Here is a 16,446-nt window from a genome sequence, read left to right as displayed (position 1 = left end):
AGTTTCACGTCGCACAAATCCACTGCTCTTTTATCCCTTTTTACATGAAATCTAATTTTCTTTGTCAATTTCTTCAGGAAACTTTCTGCTTGTTTCTTTTTTATCGAACCTTCTTAACCGTACAATGTATGCAGCAGATTTTGCAAGTTTTGTCGGATTTCCAGCAGTTTAGTCATATTTCACGCTTTCTATACCCGACGCTGTGTGCTAGCGTTGCACGATTTTCTTGAATTCATATTATTCACAGATGGTTCCATCCGATTCACGTTAAACCACGGACTCAGCGAGCAGGAAGATGCCCAATTTGCGTAACGAGACACATAATCACGGGAATGGTCGGATTACCGGGAGATTTGAACGAGAGACGCGACAGAGCACAATAAACCTCGTCAAGCGACGGGATTAAATCGATTGACAATCCGAAATAACGCGAACAACACCACAAATTCGTCTGTCGTTGCGTTTCTTAATTCCATTTGTCATTATATAAAATAATGCATTAATATGAAATTAATTAGTATATACACTAACTGTGGCTGTGCGGTTTCAAGAACATTAAAAACAAAGAACTGCGTTACACAATTGATGAAAGAACGCTCTTGTTTCGTTTGACAATGCAATTAAATATTATAAACTGTGGCTTTTAAAATAATGAATGCTGGAACATTTTTTATCATTCCTTCCGTAATTTTGTAGATTCTTCGTCAGGTTCATGAGTACGATAACTCTCTGTGGCTGGGAAACGGTTTTAAGAGTCAAATATGGTACGTCCGGTAAAGTGAACGGCAGGGACGACGAGTTTTCCTTCGGTCATCGAGCTGCCTACGGCCACCTAGAGACACGAAGACGCCAGGGAAAGTTAGTGGAGCATAAAGCCGTGTGCTGAATATCCGGCGAAACGCCACGCCACACTAAACTATACCATACCATACCACACCACACCAAACTGTTTAGTAACAATGGAAACAACGCTGGAGAACAGCTGTTACCCTACTGTGTTCTCTAATCGCTCAAAAATTTTTCCCAAACGAAACTCTTTAACGCGTACATGAAAAAAATAGTTTCTTTCTTCTACACTGAGAAAAATATTATTTAATCTAAATAAATTTTACCTTGAATAATACGTAAATCATTTTTTCTCCAATTCAATCAGTTATTTGTTTTAACAACAAAAATATTCTCGTTTGCATGAATTAAAAGAAGATTTATTTGAACTCTGAATAATTCCTGTTTAGTGAATATATCTTTCTTATAATTATTATTCCTTAATGAACAGCTATTTTTCCAAAATTACAGTCATGGTTAAATTATTTTGTATTAAAAATTTTCGAAAATATCAAGCGGATAAATGCGTAAAATTATATGCGTGACTTGTCAAGGAATGCTCAGAACGAATAGACGAATTTAATCGACGAAAGTTTTAATCTTGATTCTCGCTCTGTAATGGCTAACTTTTTTCAAATAAAAACTTAAATAAGTTTACATATATATATATATATATATATATATATATATATACATATTAGTTGTTAGTAAGGAAAGCTTTTGAAGAAGCTAATTGAAAATGTCAAGAAAGTTTTAAAAGTTTCGCCCGAAGCAATTGTGCAACTGCTTAAAGGCTTCCGCTGTATTCAGAACTGAAGTAAATGTACACCTAATGGGCTAATCGTGTATATATATATATATATATATATATATATATCGACACGCCATCTTGAAAATAAATGCATCTTTTTATAAAGGATATTGGAGAGAAAGTAGCACACGTTTCTTCCCTCCTCCCAATAATCAATTGAATTGCACGATAATTTCATTTACCAGATGGTTGATTAGAATAATATGATTGGCCTAATTTATGAAAACTCTTGGATATATGTCATTTTTAATATTCATAACCAAATAATACCATTGCAATTAATCCTGGAATCCTTTTAAAAATGCTCGAAATTTCTTTGCTGAAATTTTCATTTAGAATAAAGCGCAACAGAAATGTAGTTAAATCGAATATTTTTATGGCACAGTTTGAGAATTCTTGACTTATAAAAGGTAGTAGAATCAAATAGTCCCGGACAACGTTCCATCTCGAATTTTATAGATTTTTATCGCCGAGACGGGAGCATCCAATCAACGGGAACAAAGAATACAAAAGAAAATGAATGGTTGACCGGAAAACTCTCTTTTTAAGCTTTTCACATTTTCCCCTTTTTGCCATCAGGTTCTATCATCGTTCGTTATATTTTCAAGTTTGCACTGAATAAAAATATATAACATATATATATAGGAATATAATCTTTAACAAAATTGATTCGTTTCTTCAATTGATTAATTTTATCTGTCTCTTTCTTTATCTCCGCAAAAATATATTTTTTCCTTAGTTAAAATACATCACTCATCAAAGATAGAAAAAATGAAAAACTGTAAATCTGATTCTGCACAATTTTCATTGGGTCTTATGTCACTGGGAAAATATTAAGAAAATTATATCGTATATAAATATTATTAAAATATCGTCAAGTTCAGCCTTGTCCCGGTGGTGTTTTTGGGGCAGAATTTACTTTCACAGAGAGGCAAAGAACGAAATTCCAAGCACGACTAGCTCACCACTGTCGCACGAGACCAGACTTCATTTTAGAAGCTGCCTACTCAAAGTAATGTAATTGACGAGTCTTGAGGTCAACCTCTACTTTATATGACTGCCTATACCCAAATGATCTCTACGACTCAGTATCGCTCAAATGAACCATAACGCAGCACAACCACTCTCTCGTCGGTATCTACACCTGCACACCGATTTACTGTACCATCCAAATAGTGCAAATGCTTCCGCATTTACTTTTGCTGGAATAAACAATCAACCGGATATCGATAGTAAATACTATTTATTATACTACTCACGTAAGCTCGTAGACTTGGTTAAAATCTTAATTCGGACGAATAAAATTTCGGTGTCCTCGTAACACTGTTAGTCTTTCAGTCGTAAACAATTTTTCGTTCAATTTTCTATACTTATAAACATTAAAATAATTTTTCATGTTTTTAAACTTCTTCCTACAAGCCATTTGCGATCAATTTCTTGTCTTCGGGAAATTCTTTTTCTTTTTGTACACAAAATAGTTAAGACTTTTCTATTAAATATAACATGTTAATAATAACTAAACTATTCCTTTTTTTTTCAATTACATAATCGGATGCGAAAAGAAAGGGTGGCAAGAATCGAAGTATTAGATAGTTCCTAATAGGAGTTAAGTAGCGCTTATGATTTCTAATCCAGTTTGTCAAATAACAGTTTCCTTTAGTTAACCTTTGACCCTGCTCGCATTTGATCCAAGGGGAATCGAAGATTGAAGGGATACCCACACGTATAAGTCTAAAGAGGAAAACTGCATAGTTTTGTCGTATTTTGAACGACATCGTAAACAACATAAATATTTCCTTAATAATATATACACATTGAATTAATTCTATTGAATATAATCGTGTTTAATAGAATTTAGTTATCTAACGTATATAAGGTAGCCTGATGCAAAGACAATTCGTGACGCTATTGGAAATGTTTTCAAGGGTACTATAGTCAAAGATGCATGCACCAGAAACTCGATAAGTAAAGACAATTAATTAAGAGGCAAAATGCGACGCCCCTTTCCAGGAATACATGGGGCAGAATACTCCCTTGAAACGCTAAAGCGCCCTCAATGATGCGTTTGCGCTTTCGTCGTCAATACCATAATTTCCCATTCTCGTTATCAGCCGACGGTTCGCAGAACGTCGTTTTACGATCTCTATACATATGTGACTGTAGACGCACGTAACAAGAATCAGAAAAGCTCCCGATTTATCAGCATTTCCCTGCTTCATAAAATTTTCAAAAACTAATTAACGAAGTAATACCTCTGTATACGACTTTACATTAATTTTCAACAATTCGTTGTTTTCATTTTCCATGCTTCGTAAAAATGTTGAAAAATCATATTTAACCAAATATTATGAGACACGCTATGTAACTCGCATGCCTGAAACAAGAATCTCTAACAATTTTAAAGCCCTATTCTCTCTTTTCCTCATGAAATTCTAAAAGATCCATTAGGAAAATCCGGGGTACATTATGCCTGCAACAGGAATCTTCATTAATTCTTGACACCCATATTCTCCGCTTCATAAAACATTAATTAGTGGAGCACGGGAACAAGAAAGATTGCTCATAATTTCTATCGCAATTTCTGCTCTTTGATTTTTAGCATCTATACTTTGCCTTTTAACGTAACAAGATGAGTTTCTTTTTGGCGAGTTTGCTAGTAAAACTTAGTGTATCGTAAAATACGGAGATTAAATGTAATAAGGTTTGAGGCGAGAAAGGTTTTTCGTAGAGAATTGCGGAAATGAAAATCAATCTTCGGGGTAATCGCTTAATTAATTTTAACGACTTAATGGTGGATCTTGATGGGGAGAGGGGAGGGGGTGTATTCTCACGCTTTGACGTAATACGCGTCGGTAATTGTGAGGATATTACGATGATCGAAAGGTCTAGTTGGGATACGTTTAACAAAGCATTGGAAATGAAGTTGAAATTGGCTTATTATCATTACGCACCTACGATTTTCAAATCAATCACATTATTATTGATTTGGTACTCCCAATTGGCAAAGCTTATACGATATTAAGCCGAAACTTTTCGATAATATTGATTTAATGTTTGCTCGTAAAATCTTCACTCGTATAATATAATACTAGTACTACTAAACTGCCGAGTTTTCCAGTTATCATAAAATTTTATTACATCCGTATTATTCGTCTCCTATAGATAATAATTTTCGTTCAAATGTCAGAAGAATATCTTAGAAATATATACCTATATATACTCGTTTCACTAATACAATTCTAAGCTCGAGTTACAAAATGCATATTGCGGAGGTAAAAAAGGAGTGTAAGAAAGAATTCGTGTGTGATGTATTTATGTTTAACGAGTAGCTGAAGGTGAACTTGAAACGACTTATTGTTATTACGCCTACGAGTTTTAATAGTCTCCTGTTTCCTAATACCCCTCTTCATCTCCTACTGTCTCGAGGAACTCTCCGATTAGAAGTGCAAGCAAAGTTTCGACCATCGCCACTTTCAGCTATTTGCATTTAAATTTAACGAGCTCCGGAGAAGATTTACATAGAAATTTCGTGTATAGTTAGCCATCGTTTTGCCAGAATGCGTTTCCCTCAGAAATGAACGTATATGCGTACATATATGCACACATACGCACAAGTGCAATCTCTATCCGAGGACCGAGAGAGTCTCTACGTGGGCTTTAATAGCCTGTTACATTGAACGTGAACTCTCGCAGCCCCGAGTCATTCGCGCTACAAGCGCATTTATGATCTACCTGGTCCTGATCCCCTTGTGTTTATACATACAGCGAATCCTTTATGAGGGACCCAATGCGGTGCGATATTATATGGAATGAATCGTTCTTTGTTACAGGAGATTGGCGAGTAGATTAAAACGGTGAAATGACGCGAAGGAGAAAACCTGTCAGCGCGTCAAGATTATGTATAGGTAAGAATTTTTATCTTCTATCAATACCAATGAAACCCCTGAGTCGAAGGATCAATGCGGTAAATTTTTGTTAAGAATTCATTGGAATTTTTTGATAAATAAAGTAGAATAAAAGCTCACTCTAAGAAAACAGGAATATATCGATTATCAATAAGCTAATGCGTTATTACGGTGTCTTTCTATTACTTCGGCCTAATGATTAATAAGACCAGCACAGGTACGGCATATGTTCTGTATAATTCCGAGGTCGCTTAAATATTCAGAGTCACGCGTTCCAGCACGTCGTCAAGTGTACTCCTAAGTCCCACAGCAGAGAATTCTAGTCTAGATGCCGCGACAAGTGTAGTATCGTAGAATCTCCTGAATACTTTCCAAGCCAGTCTGGTAATCCCCCGAGCAACCGGTTTTTAGATCCATTAAACGCCTCATCTACTCTACCTCGCCATCTTTAATGCATTTATATTCGGACAAGAAATACCTCTCCTCTTGCGTAACGATGAAAAATTACGAAGGCTCCTTCTATATACCTGAAAATCTTTCCTTATTCCAGAAAAGAACATTTGATTAATCGTCGTCGAACGGAACAAAGTTTGCTTTGAAAATTGTTCTCTATTTATTTTACTAAAATTGTGAAAAGGTACAATCGACGTACATACGGCGGCCGGTGATATTTTTTGCTATCTGTGTCATTGACATCGATTCGTTCTTTGTAATTATTAGAAAGAGTTTATTATATATATATATATATATATATATATATATATATATAGTCGTAGTGTAATTGAGGTATGAATAAGTAAAACAAAATTCACCAAATTTTGAAACTTTGGCTAAAGTTACTTATAGATGAAGGTGCGATAATCGTTTAATTAAAGCTGTGATCGAATCAATGAAATTTTGCAAATTGGGTAAAATTTGTTTAATATTGGAAATCGTTATATTTGTACAGGTACACTACTGCTGCTTTTTAGTAATGGCCTCGCCACGGCGCTGGAAGCGTCGACGATCCCGTCGTCGACTTTCCACCAATCGGAATCTACGAATTTTCTCTCGATAAAAGAGACGACGAGGATTATTGAGGCTCCAACTGAGCGCAGCACAACAGCCGATCGCGAAACGGTCGACAAGCCCAACGAGATTCGTATTGGTTCATCGATCGACGCTCGTCAAACTCCCAGCACGGAGAGGAGCGTGCCTATTGGGTCAACTCTAGCCAAAATTAACGAAAAACTATTTAATTCCAATAGCAAAACGAAAGCGAACGACAGTACTGATGAAAATCCGGAGAAAAGCGCTACTACCGAGATAATTTTCCAGGACTCTCCGAGATTATCGAGAATCAGCAAGATTAGCACGGAGGCTACGAAAGTACCACGCGAAGAGATTTCAGGGAACTACGAAACTGCAGATAAGGGAATTAGCGATGCGGAATTGCCGACAGAGAGCAAAAAAAGGGAAGAACTGGGAGATAATTTAAATAAGATGAAGGGAATTACGGAAGTCGGCGAGGTTATAGAGGAGAGCAAGGATGATCGAAGGATAAGGGAAAACTCGAAGAAATTTGCTGCAAAAGTCCCAGTTGAGCCGAGGGAAATTATAGAGAAGGGGAATAAAGATAATAGGAGGAAGAATTTGGATGAGGAGCTGGAAGATGAGAAGAAGGATTTAAAAGATTTGTCGAGCCTGAAGAGGGATTCGAAGAAGAATCTTGAGGATTTCGGTGAAAAGTCCGAAGTGAAGGACTTGAACAGTGGATACGATAAAGAAAGGACGAGGAACGACGGTATATCCTTGATCCAAGATACGTACGTGAATTACAAACAACAATTCAAACCTCTCGACGAGAAAGAGCCTGGAGTTTCGAGGAACTCGACGGTCTTGAACAACTTGAGCGCGAATGCTCTGAAGGATCCGAAGGAGGACGTGGAAGTTCTCAAAAGCGTCACTCACCCCACCATTCTTAGACTCGTCCTCGAAGAATCGCGTCGCAATGAAACGCGCACGGAAAACCAACTGGAAAATCAGCAAGCGGGAAAACCTGGAAACTCGCGTAATTCTACCAATGAATGTTCGAACGAAGAGAAACAAGATTTCGGGATTGATTCGAGTTTCAAGGTCGACGAGGGAAAAATTGATGGCAATGGGAGCACGAGTCCCGTGCCGAAAGGTCGTACAATAGAGTTCTCAGCAGTGAATAAATTTTCTGATTCGAATGCCAAGAGCGGGATAAAGGAGGACGGGGAAAAGTCTGGGGAGCTATCGAGAAAATATGTGCTCGATACGAGCATCGAACAGAAGCCTTATCCTTACTTGAAATCTACCTCGAATCTCCCGGAAACCACCGTGAGAATCTTGGATCATCCTGTAACCGAGGAAGCTTCCGCTTATGAGAACACTATTGGCAGGAGACAACTGGAGAAAAAATTCGTCGTGACGGAACCTTCGGTCGTTGTAGAGAATAGTATACAGCAGCTGAAATTGAATCACGACAAGAGATCTGGCAATAAATCCTCGAGGATTTCCACTTTGGATAATTCTGCGGGAAACGATACGGGAATTGGAGGCGTCAAACTCAACGAAGAATCAACTTCCGGTATAGAGAACGACGTACCGAGGGATAACGCGAAGAAAGACGGGAACGTGGACGTAACCGGAAACGGAATAACGGAAATCAGTTGGAGGGTGGAAAATTCTAGTCGAGAAGGTGTTACGTCAGGCCCTTTGGGAGTTTCGGCCGAAGGAGCATCGACCAAGTCTGGCACGACGAAGGAGTTCAAACCGGAAATGAGGAAGACGACGATGATGGATTTGAAATCGGAAACGAGAGTATCGAATTCTCATCCAATCGACGTTCAAACCAACGTGGATGGGTCTTTGTTGATTCGTTCGACTTTCAACGTCAGTGAACCGTCTATCGAGTTTCCTGTGACAAAAGGACATTCTGCAATTGTCAACTCGACCACTCAATACTCGATGATGGTCCCTTTGGAGGCAACCACCGTTCCACCCATCAACGTCAATGTCACCACTCAACCAACTTCGATCGAGAGTCCCACCGAAGGATTACCAACCGCCGTTACCAGCAAAACCGAAGAAACTATCCTAAATCCTGACGAAACGACACTCCCCACAACAACAAATAACATCGAATATGAATTCGTTGGCTTGGCCCGTTCTTCGAATGGTTCAGCAACGGAAAAGCCGGTTCCTACTACAACTGTCACCAACCTAAATAATTCAACAGCTGCAATTTTAAAAAATCCACCAACGACCTTGACCTCTCCCGTGAACTTATCAAACTCCACCTCGAGCAATTTCGTCGTAGGAACGACCGAACGAGGTTCAACGTCGGCGAATATGACGAAAATCATCGAGCCCGAAATTGAGATAGCCCGAGAGACTACTACGACTGATTACGTGGATGAGGGAAGCACGATGGTGACTGATAAGTCGGAATCGACAACTTTCGAGACTACGAATAGAGATGAGAAAACCACCACGGTCTCAACGACTATTACGGATGAAACCACTTTGACAGATTGGTCAAGCGACGATGACCGTAAAACCACCTTGAATTTCACTCGTTCCACGAACAAAGCAACGACCTACCCCGTTACCGAGATTATTTCCACCTCGACTCTTCCGATTTCGGAAATCACCGAGCTCGACGAGATTACAACGATGCCCGATTTTCCGGCTCCGATTTTGAACACGAGCACCACGACGGGGAGTCCCGTTAACGGATTAGGTGGGAGGACCGATGAGAAGAATTCCATAGAGACGAGAATCGTGCCTAGCGTTACCAGTCCTAAGGAAGAGACTAGTGAAAAATTGCCGGAAGTTCCAGTGACCTTGTCGCCAGAAGAGACGCCATTGGTGGTTAGAATCGTCATCGAGGGCAGCTTGAGCGAGATTTGCCCTAGGTTACCCGATCTTCGAAAATCACTCGCTGATTTAATGTCTGCTGAAGTCTCGAGGTACGACTTTCACAATCTTTCTAGTAATTATTACTGGGAATTATGTTTAATCGATTTAACTCGAAAGCCATTTATATAATTTTGGAAATCTTTAAAGGCGTGTAAGGGAATAGAAAAAGTTTTTTTCTATTGCCTTTAACGGGATTAATTAGTGACCGGTGAGGCGAGAGTATCTAAAGAGCGGAACTCGTTCTTAATTACAGGCAAATATCAGCGAAACAGATCGTGATTCATCAAAGCCCCTGTACTCGCCCGGAAAGCTCCATGAATCCTATGGAAGTTTCGCTTACTCCAATTTTGATTTACATCGTGAACGAGAATGGTGTATTCGATGAAAACATGACGAAAATCTTGCCCAGCTTATATAACAAGGTGTCCGCTAAAGACTTCCCATTTACAGTAAGTTAACGCAATCGAAGAAATCAGGAAAAATATAAAATTGCTATTTCACGGAAAATCTCATAGAGATTCCTTGAAATGGCTCGAATTCATTTCATAGACATTGAGATTTATTACATGAAATCGCATAGTGTCTTATTGAGATTCATTAAAGTAAATGTAATTTTTCCTTTTACAGATTCACAGCTTTCTTTTGGTACAGGAAGCTGATTCCGGAAACGCAATAGCAGTGATCGTTATCTCTTCCGTGGCATTTGTTTGCCTGATTATTCTAGTTGGACTTTTGGTAAGAAATTTTGCCATAAAAAAGTTAATCAAAACATTTCATTGCACTTTCTTCGATAGAGCGACGTTAGGTTCTTATTTATCTTTTCTGATGAGTCAATCGAATTTGAGATACCGATGGACGCGTCAACGAAAATTAACACTATCTGAAATATTGTTCCGTCTCATTTGCAAGGCGAACGAAATATTTGCCCATGTCCTAGAGTACAACTTCATAAATTACTCATTATTTGCCACTACTGTACGTAATCGATCATTTCTTTCATTATTCATGCATGCTCCATGTCCGGCTTGATAATGTACCTCACGAATAAAACAGCCTCTGTCAACGTGACGGATTGTATAATTTTTTATCGCTTCTTTATTTTTCATCAAAAATGCACACGAACCTCGCACGTTTTTTTCATACCAGTTTTTTTCCGGCGGAACAAAGGTTTCAATTCGACGTTATTCATTAAATTATTTTTCTACAGCTATAGGCAGGTGTTGCGCAATATTTCATCTACATGCAAAGCAAAAGGCTAAAAAAACGTTTTCTTGATTTATTTTTTCCATTACGAAGATAATTGGCATACGCTAATTACATTCTGCGCGCACAATTTCAATAATCGAAGAATATTGACAGGAAAGACTCGTACACTGTTTCCAAGGAAATTAAATATAGATGATTTTTAGCAAAGACTATGTTTTTTCACTGAATGCCAGAGTATAATTCCAAAACAATTCGATTTACTTGCGCCGAGTACGATCAAGATATATGATTTAGCTGGAAAGAAAACTTATTTCTTTCTGAGAATCCGATGGAAAATGTTTGATGGGACATGAAAATGAGCAGTCGCGCTTTGCCGCGAGGAAGAAAATATGGAAAAAGAGAGGAAGAATTGTATTTTTAAAGAAGCGAAAATATTTCTTTCAGTACCGTCCTTGAGTGGCTGATTAGATTGACCAGCAATCACCGTTGCTTCGTGCTTCTTACTTCTCACTCGTGCGTTATTTTCCTATATATATATAGTGTGCTGGCTGGTGGTCCAACGATACTTCGTTTGACTCCGCTTAACTTCGTCCACCTTCGTTTAATTCCAGAGCATGGCGCAACACGTATCTTTTGTAAATTAGATAAATCACCACGCATTTGTTCGGACTTATGCAATTGATGCGAGATCGCTATACGTGCAATCTTGAAAATACTTGGCTATCCCGCCGGAGTAATCTTTCCTCTACATCCTAGATCACTTTATTTACCACGATTGAATTTCTCCGAACTAGATAAATCGCGAAAACTTTGTTTTCACTCGTGAAACGAATACCGATCCAAGATGTTCCTAGAAAGTATCCTGAATAATTCACTCGACAGTCATGATCTTGTTTTTTACGACATGCAATTTTTCAAATATTCCCCATCAAATTTATTTCAGTAGTTGCAATCATTTTTGATATCGCAAGGGCGTTCCTCATTGTAGTTTGCGATTACTTTTTTTTCTATTTCGACATTTTGCGCGAAAGCAATTCCGAGCGTAAAAGAGATTGACTCTTGCAGTACTCGGCACGGAACGTGGCTGCAAAGATAACCACGAGGACGATTAGGGCATCTGTAAGTACTACTAGAAAAGAGAAAGACAATATAATTTTAGAGTAAAGTAGGGAAGAAATTATTATACATAGCAGGCTAGAACGCTTTTCGTCGTGATGCAAGAGGAACTCCGAGCCTTTGTTAATTTAGGCAAAACTGTTTGCAGTTCATAATGAGAAAAAGACAAACGAGGTTCAACTACGGCGAACGCTGTCGACCGGTGTCCTTGGATGCTTACAGCCTGGACAGTGTCTCTGCTTACAATAGCGTAAGACGCAAAGGAGCCGCGAGATCCTCCAAAAGAAGCTACGGAAATCCTACTTTCGAAGATTCGGTGAGTGCTTCTTTCACTGTTTCTTTCTTTATCTATATATCTCCACTGAAACAAACATTATTAAAACTTCCTACTCTTTTTCCTTTTTCATTCCCAACATTAATTAATTGTAAACTTTGATTTTTTTAATGAGGCGTCGCCACATTGGTATTTACAATCCGACTTTTAAGAGTTTGGTGAGTCACTAAAACTAAAAGTGAAGAAAGATTTATTGCTTCTGCGAAATATGCTTCATTAAAATTGAAGTAGAAATCGGTTATATGACTTTTAATAGCCTAAATATAGCTTATACACCCATGCAAATTATCTTAAAGCCGCTTAAAGTTCGCCAAACAACGATTGGAGAGTACAAATAGCTTTATACGTTTTGGCACATCATGTAAAATACGAATAACGTAAAAATTCTTTTACAATGACAAAGATTTTCCTTTTTACTATGTAGGTTAATGGTAAAAGAATTTTTCAGTTTGTGAAAGATTCATTTCTAGTGAATAAATGATAAGCTTTGTAGGCAAGGCTAGTGCTTTCCTTTATCCAGGTTTTAAATTTTGTTATTTAGACAGAAAAGGAGCTGCAGTAATCAATTATTAAAAAGGTTTGCACCAGAAGCAGCTTATCACAGATGTTCTAGAGCCAATTCACACTACGATAGTTTGACCAAACGAACTCTGTATTAACTATTCCAATTTCGTCCATTTAATAATTGCTTGCAAATTTGGAATAAATAATTCAGTACTTTGTGTATTCGCTCTTACGAGCAAAATATTTGGACACTGATTATGTATACCAGCCATTATAAGGCTGAATGGGGAGATTCTTTAATGAAAAATATTATGGGGCATTTCAGAGTGCCATACCGTCCCATCCACTGAATTTCGCTGGGCTTTCGTCATTCTGCAACGACATGAACGCGATCAACGATGAATTTTCCGGCATCCCGCAAGTTTCAGGCAAAATAGATGAACTTCCGCCAGGGGCAGAGGTAAAGAATAGATACGCCAACGTAGTTCCACTTCCGGAAACAAGGGTACCACTCCAAAGACTGAATAATGATCCACTGACGGAATATATCAACGCCAGTTACGTTCGAGTAAGTGGCAAAAGCCATTGGCCCCATCTGAAATAGGTTTCTGCTCTTCGATTTTCACTTTGCTTCAGTTGTATTACCTTCCTTTTGTAAATCATAGAAATACACTGCAATCTCGGAATACTCTCTTTAATTTTGATAATTTACCAAATTAATATTTATTTCATCGAGAGAATTTATTAAATTTGTGAAAAGCGCAAATAAATCACACAACGTACTCTAATAATTAATCATATTGGAAAGCCATACACGCGATTCAATAAATTTAGTTTAGAGGGTACGTTAAACTAATAATAAGGGGGGAAAAGCTGATAGAAACAAAGGAATTACGGTACACTATGTCATTTTGGAAATGTTGGAGGTATAGTTGAGTTCAGTTGAGCTCTGCTCGACAACAGTGAATTATTTCTCGTGAAACAGTGCACAGAGTTGCAAATAACGGAGTAACGAACAGTGTCCTCTTGTATGGGTTGATTAATTAAGTCTCATGTGCACTGAAGAAATATCGATGCAACAATTTAATCTCTCAATATGAACCGACCGATATTAGCGAAGTTTCTGCTATTTACCAATTAATCAGCTGCTACCCAGATACCCAATAAATTTTTCTCTATATTTATTAGTTTGATTTAAATTTTAAAGGCTACCGTATGTTGCACAATCAATTCAATCGTATTTATTAAGTCGAATAAAAAACCAAACTAAAAAGGAAAGAAACAATTGTATCATCCTCATTACGCGATTCAATATCTGTTTGGAATATCGATTTGCGATATAACACTAGTTTAAGTTTAAATGAATTTTTAGGGGCCAAGGAATGCCACAAAGTGTTACATAGCCTGCCAGGCACCGATAGAATCAACCGTGACTGACTTTTGGCGAATGATTTGGGAGCAACAATCAAAAGTGATTATAATGCTGACGGATCTCGTGGAGAGCGGTGTTGAGAAGTGCACAGAATACATTCCACCGTCCGAGGTTACCGATTGCCATCGCCTCTACGGTGACTTTCAAGTGACTCTGAAGAAACGAGAGACTAAGGAGAAATATGCCATTTCTACGCTTCACTTGAAGGTAAGCTTGGCAAGATATTCATTTTGTAATAATGTTTCGTACAATTGCTAAAGTGAAGCGGAAAACGAGATAAATTATACTATTTGTATATATAATTGTGATGCTATATTTGCAGAATCTAGAAAATAATACGTTCCGAGAGGTATATCACATTTGGTACTTGTGGCCGGTGAATGGAGAGCAATCCGACGGGACAGGATTGATCGCGGTTCTTCTGGAGGCCAGAGCACTACAGAGAAGTGGGCCAGGTCCGATTGTGGTTCATTGCAGTCCAGGAACAGGCCGTACTGGCACCTTGATAGCCCTCGATCTTGGCATCAGGCAATACGAGATCACTAGGACGGTCGATGTACCTCGAGTGGTTTACATTATTCGACGAGATCGTGCTGGCGCTGTGCAAACAAAGGAACAATATGCTTTCATATACAAGGTAGTATAGATATAATAGTCCCGATATTCCTATTCTCTATTTACTAACAAAATATTACGTCAAAATATTATACACTATTATACTACTGCTTCGGCATGTAACAATATTACATCCGTCGTTTCCATGAATTTGTTATGTTTATTCCAATAATAAGGCGTATAATCATTTAACATTATTTTTTATAATTAATTATGAATGTTTTTCGTTTTTGAAGGCATTGAATTTGTACGCGACCAAACTTGCCGGCGGAGTATTGGAGTCAACTTGAAGTATACGGGAGTCCCCGCCAGATAGCGAAATCCGTCAAGAGATCTAAGAAAGAGGTCGATGTGATTAGACATTTAGTATGAAGAAACTGCGAAGAGAGATCTTTCTTGCCGGCGCACAGAGATCGAAGATACGAACAGCTCGAAGGGCGTAGATACTTGGATGCACCGAGTTTCATTTGTGATACGTGGACCATTCGTTTCTAAAAATTTGTTCTTCCCCTGCCTCTCATCACTCGGTTAATCGCGAAAGACTTCTGCTTTACCGATCGATCTCTAACTGATGTAATATATATATATGTATACCATAATTAAATGATATTGTATAGTCTAATTTAATAATAACGTGCCGGCACTTCCGGAATGAAGTTGGACGGTCGTGAGAACCAAATATGAGATAACGTTAATAATACTATTTTATGTTTCTACTGAGATTAAGAGATCGTATTTTAAGATTCTGCCTACGTAATAGCTGTAACGAGCATGGTAGAGTTAAAAAAGTTCATTATCCAGTGATTATCGGACCTGAGGTATTATTCTTTCGATAATATTTCATCACGCTTAGCGATTTATAATTATTATTGAAATTATATCTAATTTCTGTTTTGATCGATTTAATTATTACCATTGTTGTTATTGTTATTGTTGTTGTTATTATATTATATTGTACAGAGTGTATTTCCATTTGTAATATTTCGCTCTCTATAATTGTATATAAAGTGATCGGACATGCTTTACCGATACATTTACAAACGCAGCATCGAGAATGCGTTTATCTACCATTGAATATATTTTAAGTAAAGTTACACGTACGCAATGATTTTCTACTTTATCGATCCAGCTAATAGTCTTATCAACCGAGCGAAACTTTAAGGGGATATTAAGAAAATATTCATACAATTATTGTATATTTAATGATACATGGAGTCGTAGAGTGAAATTGCTCGATAAAAAGTGACATTTTTGCGATTTCTGACGATATAATTTAATAATTATTACGCGATATACTGTATGTACTGTGAATCGTTCAATAAATTATACATAATTTCTTGTTTCGTTAAGAAGTATAGTGAGCTAATAACATATTTAAAGTAGCATGGAAATTTGAGGAAACTATATAATATGCGAGATAGGCAATTTTAACGTGTTATACATCGATGAATGACTGTGTTCAGTTTTGTATGAAAGAAGAGAACCAAAAATTACGTATGACTATGTGTATACATATCGATACTAAATTGTAAGTTAGGGAGATACCGGTACCCAACGAACGAGGCATAATACACTGTCATATACACAAAACACGAACACGAAAAACAATATTAGTGAAATTTATTCTGTTGCATTTGTATAGCTAATCTAATGTTTATTGTAATATTTGTCAGTCAATACATAAGAATACTATACGAAATCATACTGTGAATGACTTGGTAATTATTGTTAATCCAGATGTGTTTCAGATACAAGGCTATTTCTTCGTCAA

The 16,446-nt window shown here is 37.6% G+C and overlaps 1 protein-coding gene across 3 annotated transcripts in view; it reads left to right on the top strand.

Moving 5' to 3' along the window:
* LOC136773536 (uncharacterized) overlaps positions 1-16,374 on the top strand; it is a 30,401-nt gene extending 14,027 nt beyond the window's left edge. Inside the window, exons 2-11 of one of the 3 annotated variants that reach the window (XM_066727279.1) lie at positions 5,467-5,541; positions 6,491-9,518; positions 9,722-9,917; positions 10,096-10,203; positions 11,740-11,793; positions 11,939-12,106; positions 12,954-13,196; positions 14,001-14,267; positions 14,383-14,697; positions 14,912-16,374. In XM_066727279.1, the coding sequence (XP_066583376.1) occupies positions 5,496-5,541; positions 6,491-9,518; positions 9,722-9,917; positions 10,096-10,203; positions 11,740-11,793; positions 11,939-12,106; positions 12,954-13,196; positions 14,001-14,267; positions 14,383-14,697; positions 14,912-14,965 (4,479 nt within the window). In that variant the 5' untranslated portion in view covers positions 5,467-5,495 and the 3' untranslated portion in view covers positions 14,966-16,374. Of the gene's footprint in view, positions 1-5,466; positions 5,542-6,490; positions 9,519-9,721; positions 9,918-10,095; positions 10,204-11,739; positions 11,794-11,938; positions 12,107-12,239; positions 12,283-12,953; positions 13,197-14,000; positions 14,268-14,382; positions 14,698-14,911 lie in introns of those variants that run through there. The other 2 variants (XM_066727280.1, XM_066727281.1) reach the window with 2 other exon arrangements.
* Positions 16,375-16,446: the final 72 nt, after the last annotated feature.

This window comes from Prorops nasuta, unplaced genomic scaffold, assembly GCF_024137725.1.
Source record: "Prorops nasuta isolate Cenicafe-Biocafe unplaced genomic scaffold, Cenicafe_Pnas_1.2 PNAS00005, whole genome shotgun sequence".
Classification (NCBI taxonomy): Eukaryota; Metazoa; Arthropoda; class Insecta; order Hymenoptera; family Bethylidae; genus Prorops; species Prorops nasuta.
The sequence above is the reverse complement of the archived record's forward strand: the minus strand, read 5'-3'. Positions and strand labels throughout refer to the sequence as shown.